This window comes from Lycium ferocissimum, chromosome 8, assembly GCF_029784015.1.
Source record: "Lycium ferocissimum isolate CSIRO_LF1 chromosome 8, AGI_CSIRO_Lferr_CH_V1, whole genome shotgun sequence".
NCBI classification, from domain to species: Eukaryota; Viridiplantae; Streptophyta; class Magnoliopsida; order Solanales; family Solanaceae; genus Lycium; species Lycium ferocissimum.
The window spans coordinates 28835630-28851408 of record NC_081349.1 but is presented as its reverse complement, the minus strand read 5'-3'; the positions used below and the strand labels follow the sequence as shown (position 1 = coordinate 28851408).

At 32.6% G+C, this 15779-nt stretch overlaps 1 protein-coding gene, 1 long non-coding RNA gene and 1 pseudogene across 3 annotated transcripts in view; 2 read left to right on the top strand and 1 right to left on the bottom strand.

The window, feature by feature from the left end:
* The window catches only part of LOC132066231 (uncharacterized), a 19107-nt gene extending 18693 nt beyond the window's left edge, over positions 1-414 (top strand). The window contains exon 3 of the mRNA XM_059459581.1: positions 5-414. Coding sequence (XP_059315564.1) covers positions 5-366 — 362 coding nt within the window. The 3' untranslated portion in view covers positions 367-414. The remainder of the gene's footprint in view (positions 1-4) is intronic.
* A 2625-nt stretch (positions 415-3039) lies between these two features.
* LOC132067845 (uncharacterized) lies at positions 3040-4564 on the bottom strand. Of its 2 annotated transcripts, XR_009417244.1 has the most exons (4): positions 4526-4564; positions 3916-4050; positions 3397-3675; positions 3040-3162 (listed from the first exon to the last, which is right to left on the bottom strand). It is a non-coding gene; the product is annotated as an uncharacterized LOC132067845 (long non-coding RNA). The 2 variants fall into 2 exon arrangements; XR_009417243.1 differs by lacking the exon at positions 4526-4564 and having other exon boundaries at positions 3916-4118.
* Positions 4565-12078: 7514 nt separating this feature from the next.
* On the top strand, positions 12079-14762 carry LOC132066230 (nuclear transport factor 2-like; annotated as a pseudogene).
* The last annotated feature ends 1017 nt before the right edge of the window (positions 14763-15779 follow it).

Genomic DNA, 15779 nt, shown 5'->3' with positions numbered 1-15779 from the left:
AAAAAAGGGGGTCCCCCTGATCAGCAGCGTTTGATTTTTGCTGGCAAGCAGCTCGAGGACGGGAGGACTCTTGCTGATTATAACATCCAGAAAGAGTCCACACTCCATTTGGTGGTGCGATTGAGGGGAGGAATGCAGATTTTCGTCAAGACTCTGACTGGGAAGACTATTACCTTGGAGGTGGAGACCTCAGATACCATTGATAATGTGAAGGCAAAGATTCAGGATAAGGAGGCTATCCCACCAGACCAGCAGAGGCTGATATTTGCTGGCAAGCAGCTGGAGGATGGTCGCACCCTTGCTGACTATAACATCCAGAAAGATTCCACTCTTCATCTGGTTCTTCGTCTCCGTGGTGGCTTTTGAGAATTTAGTGCTTTGCTCGCTCTTATAACTGTTGATACTTGCTTCTGGATCCTTTATTTGAAAGATGGATGTTTTTAGACTTGTGCTTCTGCTTTGGCAGCATCGCCTTTTCTTATGTGTGTTTGAACAATCGTTTCTATGAATAAATTTAGCTGTGTTACTACGTACAATGTTTTCATTCTTAGTTTTCTGCCATGTGTTTTCTAAGCTTAGTTACTTATGAAATGACTGAATCAGTTTACAGATTGCCTTGCAATGTTATATGCCAATATGGGATCTAGGTCTTCACTCAAATACTACCCAAGTACTTGGGTTTTATCAGCTAGTCCTACACTCCTACTCTCTACTCGTTTGCTAATTTACAGCAGGACATTCTATAGCAACTTAAAATAAACAGCCTTTTCTTAGTTTGTCCATCATTGTTTAATTACTTTTTACTATAACTCGAAATGATCCTTACGGAAAACTGTAAAAATGAAAGGTTAAACAAAAGAAATAGATGCATATTTCTCTTGCCCCTCCTGACCATAACCAAAATGTTATTAACGAACGAAATTAGTTCATTGACTCAAACCTTGACCTGAGAGCGTGTATATATATATACGGGGGGTTATGGCACATTGGCACACTTTCTTTAGAATCATGCTATGGCTTTGCAAGTAAGAGCAATTTGCATAAGTATTTATATGAGCAATTTACAGTGTGTCTCTAGCATATTCTTGACAAACCAAAGCAGTGCTTATGTATGGAACTTGGAGGATCTGTGTGGGAATTAAGAAACCCCTTTTGGATGTCTTTAGCTGCAAGCCTGCAAATGATTCTCAAAATGAAAAAAGAGAGCAAGGGGGGCTGATCGTAATAGGAAAAAGAGTGGATTTGTAGGGTCCCAAATGAATTGGCTTATTCGGAAAAGACGTTCTTCTAAAGATATATCTGGTGTCGTGGTGTCGTGCTACATGGTTCTATTTTGCAAGAACTCTAAATCATGCTTTTGAAGCTCATCCTCTTCGTCATAAATACTTCGCTTGGCCCAAAATATTTAGCATGTGTACGTATGGATAAAAACATATCAACACTTAGTGTTTACATCAGATTATATGGACTCATATTTAAAGTTTACACCAAATCATAGGAGTAGTTCACATATGCCGGCATGTCTAATTGAGAATTGGAAGTCAAGGCCACCAAGACCACTTAAATGGGACGGCGGTGAGGCTCCGGATGAATTACTGTCAAGGCTTTGCCTTATACCCTTCACAACCTCTTCCCACGCCAGGTTTGAAATTTTTGGGCTATCAACACAAATTTCATACAAAAAAGATGATGAAAGCCCGTGCTAGCACGGGCCCAACACTAAAAATAGTATCACATTTTTCTTTTTAGTCTGACTAAAAAAAATGATATATTTTTATGTTTAGAAACCATTTAACTTAAAACTTCCCCTTTTACCTTTAATGAAATTATTTAAATCCACACAAATATCTATAACTTGTTTTAGATCACAAGTTTGAAAGATATTTCCTTTCTTTTTTTAACTTCGTGCCTAGTTAAACTATATCACATAAATTAGCACACAGAGAGTGCCTTTTTGTAATATAATTATGAAATTTTTATTATAGAAAGTATTACAATTCAATTAATTGAAAATAGCTAGAAATTATTTTACTTAATCCCCTTCTCCCATATATGACTTTTCTGATTTAGTTCTCCAATTAAAACATTTAAAATACACCTTACTATTACCGAGTTTCATGTCATCATCTCTTTTTACTCAACCACACTGGAAAGCGCTTTCAGGTGTTAGCATATGTTGTATTCTTAAATTTTTAAGTATAAACCAACTTCATCGTTTTAGGAATTGACCGTTTATATTTCGTCTTCTTGATGTTATTCCTCATTATTTGTGTGAGACGTATGTGTCTAAAATTAGTGCATTTTTATCCTTACCCAAAGGTGTAAGTTTTAAATCTTTTAATTTTATGATTTCTTTGGTGATTTTTGTGTTCAATTTAAATCTTTATTTCTTTTTTCTTGAATTTCTATTCTTTAAATTTCCTCTAAGTATACCTTTACCATTTTTTGAACTTATTATCATTATTTAAATATCCATTTTTTTCTTTTCTATTATTTGCAATTATCGCATACTTCTTCATGTGAACCCCACCTTAATTTTTTTCCCAGTTGTTTCCTAATTTTTTTTTAATTAACTTTAACTATATTAGGAGAGTGGGTGGTTGACGACCAAACCGACTCTTCTAATATCTCAACTTCGTTGCCCGCTTATGATTTATGACCCGTGAGGGAGAATAATTTTGTTACCATTTTATATTTTCCGCTTGTAGTATGCCGGTGCGTATTTAAAACGAAAAGTTTGGTTCAAATCCAAGCAACAACTTTCATTAACAGGTTCTGGCAACTCATGTCAAGTAACTCCCAATTATATAGTTATGAAAGAAGACAACACTAACACATTACGTACAATCATTCTAATAATGTTGTAAGTAAATGAATGAATCTGCAAAGCCTGAAGTAGATTTATCTTCTACCATTCCAAATCATCTTCAATTTCAGCCCAGACTTTGGCTTCCGTTTCTAGGTGTGGTTTCTAAAATTTCTCTGTTACCAATCCAGTTTAGCAGTAGCGTCTGTTGCATTTCGGACAAAATACCTTATGGCCACAAGCAATAAACAGGTAGATCCTCAAAATGAGTTCTGTGAAACATTATCATAAACAATGATCATCTCGCATTAAAAGATAGTCATTGAACAGGAGCTGCAGAACCTTCGGAATTAAACCTACACAAAATGTACATCATCTTAGAGTAAGTTCTGTTTCTCCTTTAATCATGGGTTATTCTTAGCTAAATTATCCAAAGATTTTAATATTTTTGAATTAACGAAAGTGATTTGAGCAAGCTGCATTACGATTATCAACTGGTACTAACGTATTGATGTGGTCATTATCACTACCTAAGACTAATTTCCAATGCAATATATCTAATCTGAAATGCATGAATTGGCGGAACTTACCAAGACCTGAATGAGAAGATGTGACAAGGATCTCTCAAAGAAGATTTTGTTTCATTGTAGCAGCTGTAGATTTCTGGCCAGTACCACCATAATGAATCTTATAAGAGGAGCTGCTGATGTTAGAATGGAACATCTTAACATTTTGTGTAGATGCATTGCATGCACATTATGTCGTGGATAATAAGGTGTCAAGATAGAGCAAGTTCCATGTCGACCGCAGTGATATAATTTTGTCTTCCCATATGGAAGAGAGTCATTGCAACTCATTTAAAAAGAAACCTACAGACAATGAAAGCTGGAGATTGTTAATAATTATTACAAACAGTTTTTAATTCAGATTTTAGTGATCTGAAGAAAGCACTTATTGGTTAACCTTCCTTCCATGACCAGAACTAAAATTTTTGGTACAACACTTGGGCAAATCGCTTAATGAAAATCATGAAAAGTTTGCATTTTTATTTGCACGTGATATATTAGATTTATACAAATACATTCGTGCAAGTAAAAGATAAAATGAACCTGGATTTAACCATGTTCTTAACCAGTAAGTACATCTGTGGTAGATAGAGCTTTCAAGGGATTGTCATCTCGTGAGCAGAGCTCAAAGACATGAAATGATGTGCACGCATCTTGCTTGACAGTGGCTGAGACGCCCTGATACAAAAGCGAATCCTTTTAGCCTAATATATGAAAATTTACAAAGAGTATAATAATCCAATTCATTATTAAGAGTATAATAATGCAATTCAATATTACCTCAAAATAACAACATTATAGAAGGATAATCTTATTTTGTCCAATCTACATAAGAATAACAAAGGGTTTTCTAAGGAGATGTTAACTTCCAAAGTCATAACTTACCCTATTTAGCCTAGACTTTAGATTAGAATCTATCCGACTTCCTTATTTATTCTTATATTAAAAGGACAATTATAATTATTCGTAAGCTTTATACTTCCAAGTTTCCGGGTTACAAAATTAGAAACTCAGAAGTTACTTTTTAACAATTAGCAGTTTTCTCTCTTGCTAGGCTAAGAGATATTTTCACAGCGTACATAGTAAATAGAAAATTTAAGTCAACGAAAATCATGTGGCATATAAAGCCCACAACAGGGAAAAGGTTATAAACCATGTATGATATCAAATACTCAATTTAGCTGCAAATACATGTAGAACTTCTAAAATGTTGCATGGGATCTGTCTCCAAAAGGCAGAAAAGAAAAGTTCCAATCTTCTTGTATCATTAGTCTTTGTAAGACCTCATATATGAGGGCAGGCGAGAAAAAATTGGCAATCCTCTTTGTCTATCCAAGATTCTTCGTTTCCTATAAAATTGGTTCTTTCTTGTCATCCCAGTTTTCAAGCTAAGGTGACCTGCAATTCAGGTTCAGATTAAGGAAACAATGCACACGGCTTCTTGGTTTTTGTATTCGAAGAGTGAATTCATCCGGGTTCATTGTCTAATTCTAACAGGATGATTCCAAATATTACGAAACTTAAAAGTGATTGTTTACATCACTCATCTTTTTTATATTGAAGAATGGACCAGCTATTTGATATTAAGGATGGTAATGGAAGATGCTGGAATTATCTTAGAAGCTAAAGTAGGCGATGGAATGGGGGTCGGCAAATAAATTCAACATCCATATATAGCTAAAGGAAAAAGGTTACTTTTTTCTATAAATTGAACCAGAACAACAAATAGTTGTTGCTACTCTTTTTTCTCAAATTTGAATAATGAAATTCTCGCTTAAACCAAAGAAAACTAAAACCAAAAAAGATTATATAGTACCCTAATGAAGCCGCGAATAGGCTTCTTACTCAAGGTAAGTTTATTACTTTAAACCCTTTAAGCTAAGCTCTTTTTTGGTTCTTTATCGAATATTAATTTCTGGGTATTCGGGATTCATCACAATCAATTTGAAGCTATTCCTCTTTCATCACAAATCCTGAAATACCACTTGATGCGAAGAAAAGAAACCTTTTTCCCTTTGGCAGAAAATATCACAAAAGGAACAAATTAATGACGAAAGAGAAAAATGATAACAACAGAGGCCCGAAACTGGAAAACTTGAGGAGAAACTGAAGAAGATTAGAGGAAAACCTGAAATTGCAAATTTTCTGAAAACTATCCCAAAATAAGAAGATAAGAACTCAATGAGATTCTGAAAACTTATGGAGAAATCAATTTTTCTTCGTGTGTTTTCTGGGAAGAAGAGAGATGAACACCCACATCAGCGGTGATGGAGAAACGTGGCGAACCCAATTGCAGGTTCAAGGGCACATAATATAAATTGTTCTTAAAAGTCATAATTGTCCTTAATTAGAACTTTAATACCCTAAAACAACGATGTCGATCCACTGGCTCTTCTATAATAAGTAAAAAAAAAATGTTCTCAATTCAACTGTTATGCATTAGATATTTGTCTACTAAGCTCTACTCTCAAAGAAGTAACAATGGTGTATTTTGGATAGTGTGGCGGAGTATTATCCAAATGGTCAACCCCAGAAAATATCTAACTTCAACTTTTGGGATTTGAAAACCTCTGCACACTATTAGTATGAATTCACATGAGGTTGTTGGGAACACAAACAATGATAAGGTTTCTTTAAAAATGATAGAGTAAACGTATCAGATTAGTGGAAACGGATTTTAGTTCCAATTAAGTTTGAACTTCAACTTATATCACAATTACGTTATCCAATTCATTTTAGCAAAAAATTTATCAATAACCACAAACATGTTATGTTAATGGTATTATTTTTTGCCCCTAGACTGACAACATAAGAGCTACAACACTGTTAAAGTTGAGTAAAGCTAGACCTTAATTCCAAGCCTTAACATGATTAAAAGCCAGGCCTTAATCAGAGAGATGGATGCAGAATTTTGGTATCGGGTTAATATGAACCCGGTACTTTCGACATGGAGCATAAATTTACATAAAGATTCACGAAAATTACATTTGATCTGTCTCTGCTTAACCACATTACTTGTGTTTCAAAGATACACAATGTCCTACATCTTTGTGCTATAGTTGTAAGAAGTTGATACCACGGATAATAAACGTAAACAGAGTTCCCCAAACATACACACGCACACCCCAAACCACCTTTTCGTATAGCCCCTCTAGTTTAGAAATGATCAGAATTTGGACAAATTGTAAATCTGAATATCATTTAACAAATAACTAAATTTCTTAGTAATTTTAGCACACTCACATTGGCAAGTCCATATTTCTACAACTAAAACGATCACTACATATTCCCACATTAAATGTAGAGTGACGAAAGGTAGTACGGGTATAAGATTGGTTAAATAGAGACTATCAAACAAATGGATTACCTTTTCAAGAGAACACTGAATCAGTTCCGACTTCCCCAAGGTGTTCTTGTCCATCTTCACAATTAGACGCAAAGAAGGGTCATATTTCCACTCGGTTTAAGCAGGTCTGCTTGAACATCAATTCGCTGTCTTTCACCCCATAAGTTCAAATTAGACTGAAAATATAAATTCTAAAATTCAGATGAAAGATCATCAACCAAACATATTGGGGTTGGGGGCAAAAATATTGGAGGAGGAGCTAACCTGTAAAATTGAACAGCAAAGAGAGAAGATAACAGAAGAAGCTCTATGCCGTGGGAGAAGAAATTAACGCCACGTAGACTACTTATATTCATCAGCTCCTTGAAATGGCAAAGTAAAGCAACCATGTCGACGATCCCAAGGGTAAAAGCAGCAACAGTTTGAGCTATTTTTTTGCTATGAGAAGCTTGAGATGTCAAGAAGATGACAAGTTTCTGGATTTGTTTAGTAATAAAGTTGCTCTTCTAAATAGTTGGAATGAAATGTCATAATTGCCCTTATAGGACAGACGATGATACTGCCTCAAACCGACTCTTCTAAATAGTAGAAAATTTTTGAAGCTTGCCTGCTCTTAAATTATTCAAAGTTGGTCTTTAACATGTCAAACTTAAGATGCGTTAGCTTTCACGACTTCAGGTTAGTGCGTTTGAAGTTGATTTTGATGTGGTTAAACTTATAAAAAATTATAAATCTTGAGTATATCTTAAATAAAGGCCCTAAAATCGTCTATTTGTGCACTTTCCCCAAGTTATGTTGCTTCGAACTTGTTTCAAAGAAGGCCTAATTTAATTAGCTTAGTCAAGGCAAAATCCACTGTTTAAGTTTGATATGGGTCCAACTTTTATATTCTTGCAATTGAACCTGTTAAACGCTTGAATTTCTATGTCTAAAATTTAGCATTTGTTGAAATTAATTATAGTGATCTGTCACACACGCATTTGTGCTTCGTATTGGAATTGTTAGGTTCAATTGTAACCATACAACCAATACCACATCCACCTCTACTTATTCTTTGACTAGTGAATTAGTTCGCGCTTAGTGCGATTATAAAACTCTTATTGAATTAATGAAATATATTTTTTAATATTTGAATATTAAATATTTAAATCTTTTTACTCTTCAAATTGAAATGGATTAGATTATTTCACTTAATTTTATTCTTTTTCTTTAATTTATTTTACAACCACGGTTTTTATTCTTCCAAACTATTGTATAATAATATAACGTATATAGGTAGGACATAGTTTAATTGTAGTTTGACTTTGTTCTTCATGTTAATATGCTTATAAATTTTAATTATAATTTTTCTTTGTTTATTTTGTCATACTCCATTTTAACCGGGTTAAATTAAAGTACAACATATTGGTGATTCCTACTTTTTGCTTATTTTAAGGAGTCGTCACCTAATTATTTATGGTGAATTAGGACACCTAAAGTTTTTTAAAGTAGTTATCAGAAGTTAGCTCCGTTTTATTGTCTGCAAAACTTAAAATTCTAGGTAAGGGTTCAATTAGTATAAAGGGAAGGTATGAGGCACCCTTTAAGACCCATTAACAATGGTTAACCGACCAGACTTATGTTAATTAGGCTAAATGTAAATATAATATTATAGGAAAGAAAATAACTTTGTAAATGTGGCTAAAATTATAGATAGACATGTAATAATGCTATTCTAAAAGGATTTGTAGAAAATATAATAGTTTGCGTATAAGTAATAGTTTTTAAAAGAAGACTTAGCAAATCTGAACCTTTGGATAAAATTATGTCATATAGATATGGTGACATAGAAAATCTAAACTTATCTTTATAAATAGGATGCAAAAGAAGTGGATTTTCTTTCACTTTCTTTATTAACTTTATTTAACCAATTTCGGCTATAATTGGGTAAATCTTGAAAATGTTCATAAAACATAATCGAATTCATATTTTGTGTGTTAGTGACATTTTGAAATTCCTAAGATGGTAAGAATGAAAATGATTCCTTTAACCCAAAAATATGTAAGCATGCTATTTGAAAATCAATTACTCAAATAAATGTTATAGATACTATAAATAGTTTAGAACATAAATAGAAGTGAATGTAATTTGTGAAATTAATTACCCATTACTAAACTGAACCCTTTAATGTCACTAAGGTTTATCTAAATTAATAAACAAAAAAATGTTAGCCATACAATATACATTAAATGCACACAAAAATAAAAATAGAGGAGTAGATATAATGTAAATGGGCTCAGCCACTTTCTTGGGCTCATTACGATGCATTTCTTTTGTTGGGCTTTGTGAAATTTTAATATGTTGTTGCGAACTGTTCATCGCCTATTGGGCTTCAGCCCAGATTTTGTTTTCTTATGTGGCTGCAGATAGGGCTGGACACGATAGGAGTCATGTTGGGCTTTTAACCCAACGCCAAATGCGGGAGGAGATGACGAGTCGCTTGGACTCGTATGCGAGATGTCATGCATAAAAAAAAAAAAAATGAAAAGAAAAGGATTAGTATATAATCAATGAATAAGATTAAACACGTAAAATATACACTCAAAAACAAATCAGTAGATTGTATATTCTGTGTATATTTTAAATATACCTCATGTATACACACTCTATTGCATAACTGTGACTAGTCTAGTATAGAAACTCCTATTATATAAGAATTGATACCAAGATTGGCCCAAAAAGAGACCATCATAATCAAAACCTAATGCCCAAAAAGAGACCATCTAAATTCTGGTGTTAGGGCAATCCATTTGTTTCTAAATGCATTAGGTTTTGCTGAAACCTAATGCATTATTTCGTTTGGGCCGGGTCGGGTAATGCTTGCGGATTGGGCTGGATCGGTCAAGTTAAAATAGTGGGCTGATGAGTTTAAATGCATAGTGGGCGATTTTCATGAGTTAAGCCTTAGCCCAAATGGTTTTTGGGGTTAATTACGGACTTAATTAATATTTTGGGCTCTAAATTAGATCAATATATTATGTAATAATAATAATAATAATAATAATAATAATAATAACAACAATAAATTTCATAATTTAGCGTTAATATAATAATCTTATCATTAGTACATAAAATATAAACAAAGTAATAATAAAGTAAAATATTACATAAGCTGTAGCGATGTACGACATATTAATACTTAACAATATTAATATAGTAGTAGAAATTATAATAAAGTAAGGGTGAAAATAAGATATTGATTTGTTGATTGAAATAAAGGGAGGACGAAATTGGGTGTCAACATATTTAATAAATTAAGTATCTATCTAACTTCTTTCTCCACCTTTCAAGATTTTAATGTTTTCTTCTTTTTAAAAATATTTAAAAAGGAAAATGCATCAACAATAAAGTCTACTATAAAACACTAAGGAAAGGGAAGAAAAGCATACAAATGAAATCTCTTTGATTAATTTTTATCTCGTTTCTTTCCTTCCTTTTTCCATTTTCCCCCTTTATTTTCTTTTCTCTTCTTCTTTCTTCCTTTCTTGCTTCCTAACCCACAATATTTACCTTTTTTTTTTCAACCGAACATCATATTCTTTATAACCAACAATTCAGCTCTAAATTTAATATTTTTTTCATCCCCAAAATGATCGAAACGATACAAAAATTTCATAAAGTCTAAAAAGATTACTCATTTCATTTAACACATTTTTCTATGATTCAATACATGACATCTTAAAAAAAGGAGAGAGAATTCATAATAGAATGGGATTTTCAAGTTTCAATTTCATTGAGAATCCTTTTGACAATTGAGAAATTTACTATTTACTAATTCCTTATGTATATACGCGCACACACACATGCATCAGGAAAAAAAGGAGAGAGAATTCAAAATAGAACGGGATTTTCAAGTTTCAATTTCATTGAGAATCCCTCTAACAATTGAGAAAATAATTTTACATATATACACACACACACACAGGTCCGCTGATGTGGCGTGCCTCATTGATCTGAAATGTATTTAGCTATTTTCTCAGATATTAGGAATTTTCATACAAAAAATTCAGTTATTAAATCTAAAAATTAGAAAAAAAATCACTAACAACAAACGTTGTGTCTCTACAACTAATACAGGGATAGGTTACAAAGACTGAATTCAAGCACAAAAATAATTATTTTATTAGTCTTAACTTTGGTGCCTTTTCAATTCGCTATCCAAAACGTGACGTACACCTCTTCACCATAACATCTACACTTAACCATTCATTAATATTCATAACTCACATTAAGTTATCATAACTATACCCCTTCATCTTCTTTTCCTCACTTCTTCGCCAACTGTTCCAACAATACTAAACTATCAGTGTATATCTAAATCAACTCTACTATTTACTAATTTCTTTTAATTGAAAGTATGTAACGTTATGTAGTAAAACTAATTGTAAAAATAACATCTTCACTTATTATTGTTTACATATTTTTCAATCTTAGCAGTTAATAGCTAAGCAATAAAAGTATACTTACACTATCTTTAAAATAAAGGATAGAGGAATGAGAGGTATAAATCGTTAAAAAGAAGTAGAAAATAATTGGTATAGAATTAGTACCGGAAAAAACCACTTCCAGTTCAAGAAAGTTCATACCTATAGAAATCAAAAAAGAAAGAAGAAGAGAATGACACAAATAGAACTCATAATAATCCGCCAAAAACAATAGTATTATAAAATCACTCAAAAAAAAAGGGTGAAAATATTGCATCCACGTATAAAAATCATAGTCATCTATAAAGTATAACAATATAATGTTCTATAAATTTTAAAAAATAAAATAAAAACAGAGAGGGAAAAGAGCTCACCTGACGTAAAAGAGAATGATAAAACTGATTGAATTAGGGAAATAGTAATTAAATTTGTGTTACTTATCATATGGTTAATAAGAATTTTTTGAAGAGAAGTAATCTTTCTTTTTTCAATAGGAATCTCGAAGTAATCTTTCTTTTTTCAATAGGAATCTCGAAGTAATCTTTCTTTTCTCAAGTATTTATCGTTTTCCAAATTGCTTGCCTTTAGTATAATTAATATGTATCATTTGTGTATATAATGTATATTATAGAATAGAAAATTGTATCATTTTTGTATATAATATGTATCATTTTTGTATAGAAAGTGTATATATAATTCCAAAGATGTGTATATAAACTATATCAGTCTTGTATAGAAAGTGCATCATACGTATAAAATATGTATCATAGAAACCATATCATTGTGGTATATAATATGTATCACTATATCCGCTTTTGACTATTTGTTATTGTTCATCTAAATAGTTAAATTAATTTGATCAACCGTCTTTTTATTTAATTCTATTGTAGTGCAAAAATGGCAACTCAAGCAAATCAACCCTCTGCTGAAACTATTGCACGTGCTTTTGTGGATCAATATTATCATGTTTTACATAGGCTTATTGACCAATCCCATCGATTTTACAAGGATAATAGTGTCCTTAGTTGGCCTCAGCCTGACGGTGAAATTAAATCGGTGACAACTTCTGAAGTAAGTATTATGACAATCACAAATTGTTTTTTAAATGTTTCTCATCATTTACTGGCGTTTTTCGTAGATTTCACATTTACATGTTTCTGCTTTATAATGAATGCTTTGTTGCCTTTTGAATGATAGTGTTTCTATGTGTAATCAAGATGATCAATGTATATTATTTGTGTAATCTTTATGGTGTTTAAATGTATTTGTTGCTTAAAGCAGTGTGAGTGGAAAATATCATTTCATGAGGGAAGTCACGCGCTTCAAAGAAGTGTGTACTTCAAAAAATAATAAGCAAAATGGTCTTGAAGAAACGTCCTTTCTTTAAATCTCAACTTTAAATAGTCAGATTAATATCAACCTTATTGGCTTAGTGTACATTAGATGCTGAAATTAGTGATTTTAATTGCATTTTTTTAATTATTGTAGTACTAATTCTTACATGATTGTTATCTCTAGTTTTCCTTAACTTGTATACTTCACTTCAAAGAGACGCGCACTTCTGTTCTCGCATTTCACATTGTGGAATATTAATCAGGCTTATGACTTTTACAGAGAATTTAGTAGCCTTTGTCTACTTGCTGTAATGTAAATTGATTTTGTTTGTATTTTCTCACAAAAGAGGTTTGTTGTCTGTCATTTCTTTCTCTAATTTAGATGAACCTAAAGATTCAATGTCTTTAACTTTGAATAAAGTTATGTTTCTATTTTTATTTTATCATTGCCATTGATGTTTGAGTTTTACTAAATGATTTATGGCTTAACTTTTTCTTATTTTTGACGAAAGGAAGCTAATAGGCCTATGATTTCTACACAATTTCAGGGCATTAATGAATTTATCATTTCATTTCAATTCAAAAATAAGAAGGTGGAAGTCACAACTATTGACTACCAATTATCTGTTGCTGGAAGTGTTCTTGTGGTGGTCACGGCACACTTGATCGATCAAGATGATTCGAGGAAAAGCTTTTCTCAGACTTTTTTCCTTGCTCCACGAGAGAAAGGATACTATGTCTTGAACGACATTTTACGATTTGTCGGCAAAGAATCTTCTCCTGTTATTGAGGAAAATGTTGATGAAAATGCTTTAGTTACTTCTTTCGGCATGTCTTTTTTGCTTTGACACTATATCAATTGGTTACTTGACAACTTTGGCACTATCTCAATCTTGATTTTCTTGGTTGTTAATTGTTAAGGATTTAAGTTATATACACTAACATGAAGATTATGTTATACTATCAGTGTAGTTTAACCTATTATGACATGTTAATGTTTATCATTTAAATGTACTTATAATCACCCCTTAAACAACTTAATTTTGCAAAGTGCGTAGAACTTAAACTCTATTGTTAACTATATTAAATTGTTCCCTTTTGAAATTATTATTGAATTTAGAACTAAATGCTCTGAGCAAAGCAAAAGATAATGTCAAAGCTAACCTCAAGGAAATTTCTGAAGAATCAAAGACTAATGCGACAATAGATGACCAAGTTGGGAACAAGTCTTCGATCACTTCGAACAAAAAAGAAATCCAGTTGCTGAGACGACCCCAGTTGTTGAGAATGAGGCTTCCAAAGCTAGCTATGATGCAATGGTTAGTTATACACTTTAGGTGTCATTTTGTTCACATACTAGTTATGCGGAGTTTATAAAGTTTTTATTAAATTTTGTTTTGCATAATAGAAATTGTTTACTGTAGATAAAGCAAGGCAGATCATCACTGCCCGAGAATGCCTCATACAAGATTTTAAGAGTTGTTGTAGATGCTGGTCTCCCATCAACACCTAAAAAATCTCAATCCAATGTTAAGGCGTTGATGTCTACTTCGAGTGGCATGTTGAAAGTTGCAGCTCATTCAACTGGTGCTGCAAAAGAAAACAATTCTGATGATGAAAGCCAATGTAAATTTGCATTGCCTTTAATTAAATAGTTCATGAATTTTTAACCGTGTTAAACCAATTTCTGAATTGTTTCATTTATGTGGATATAGCTAAATCGATATATATTGGAGGATTGTCAACCGACACGACAAGAAGTGATCTCCACACTATTGTTAGACAATTTGGACCGGTTCACACTCGCGACAGCTCAAAACTTATTATGAGGTATATATGTTTCACATTATTGTTGGTTATTGCTAGATTATCATTTGCTCAAACATTATTTCTTGTTTACGATTAAGCATTTAAATTAGAATATTTGTGAATGTAGGATGGATATTGCTGTGGATTTGTGCATTTTCAAGATGTAATTCCCGCTTAAAATGCAGTTAAGGTAATGCATTCTACAAATCCTCTTCTTCAAAATTTTCCGAGTTTTGAACTATTTGATCATATTTTGATGTTTGTCTTTTTATCTTCAATATTTATTCTAGACCTGTCATATCATTGTGAAGGGGAGAAAAAGTCTATATAAGATTCAAAAGAATCAACAAAGGTACATATCTATATATGTATGTGCTTGTGTCACAAAATTCTTTCATAATCATAATTTTAATTCTGCTAACTTCATACAAAGGTTGATTGTATCATAACTATCATATTGCATTTTAATTTCTTCAGACAGCAGTGGGAGGCCAAAGTCTCCATCGAGTGAATTTTGCAATGAGATCAAAGAGGTGGTGCCAATATTAGTGGCACCAACTATAATTAGTGTTGTAGGCTTAAATTGTACCAAAATCTTTTTATTTTTTGGTTTCACATCTTCATGTTGAAGGTACAACAATATTTGATTTTTCTGATGGTTTTGAAAATTATAATACCCAACTTCATAGATACTTATAGCCTATTTGGCCAAGCGTCTAAAATCAGCTTATTTTAAAAAGTACTTTTTAAAAAAATACTTTTGGCGAAAAACAGTTTGTGTTTAGCCAATTAATTTAAAATACACTTTTAAGTAATAATTAGTATTTGACCAGGCTTTTAAAAAGTGCCTCTAGTTGTATTTTCTCAAAAGTGCCGTTCAAAAAAGTGTTTATGGGCAAAATTTATTTTTTTTAGCTTCTGAAAAACAGCTTCACTACTCCTTAGAAGTACTTATTTTCTCACAAAAGCTTGGTCAAGCACCTCACTTTTTTAAAATAAGCACTTTTAGAGAAAAATTGTCACACCCCGACGTTACTAGGGTGTGATGGGCACCTGACCCCATGTTTGGAGCCGAGCGAATCCGTTGACTCTTATTACATATCAAATCTTTCAAAAATTCTCACGTCAAGAAGTAGTAGAAAACGTGGATAAGCTTCCAGATTTTTTTTTTCCGGTACTCTGATCACATGTAATCTGTGGTCGTAGTGGACCGGTAACATATTACAATAAGACGCGTCGGCTGATGAAGCCGCTATCAGGACTGACATACTACACTCATGACTCTGTCTGCAAAGTCTCTAACATCAATCCAGAAATCCTAGCATACAAGCTCGACTTGGCGCAAAGACTCAAGAACAAGTTGGGCCGCCAACTCCGCCGGAACGTCTCCTATCTTGGCTTCTATCCATCCGGGTGTACTGCGTGGTACGAACGCGACCCCGAAGAAGAGGGGTC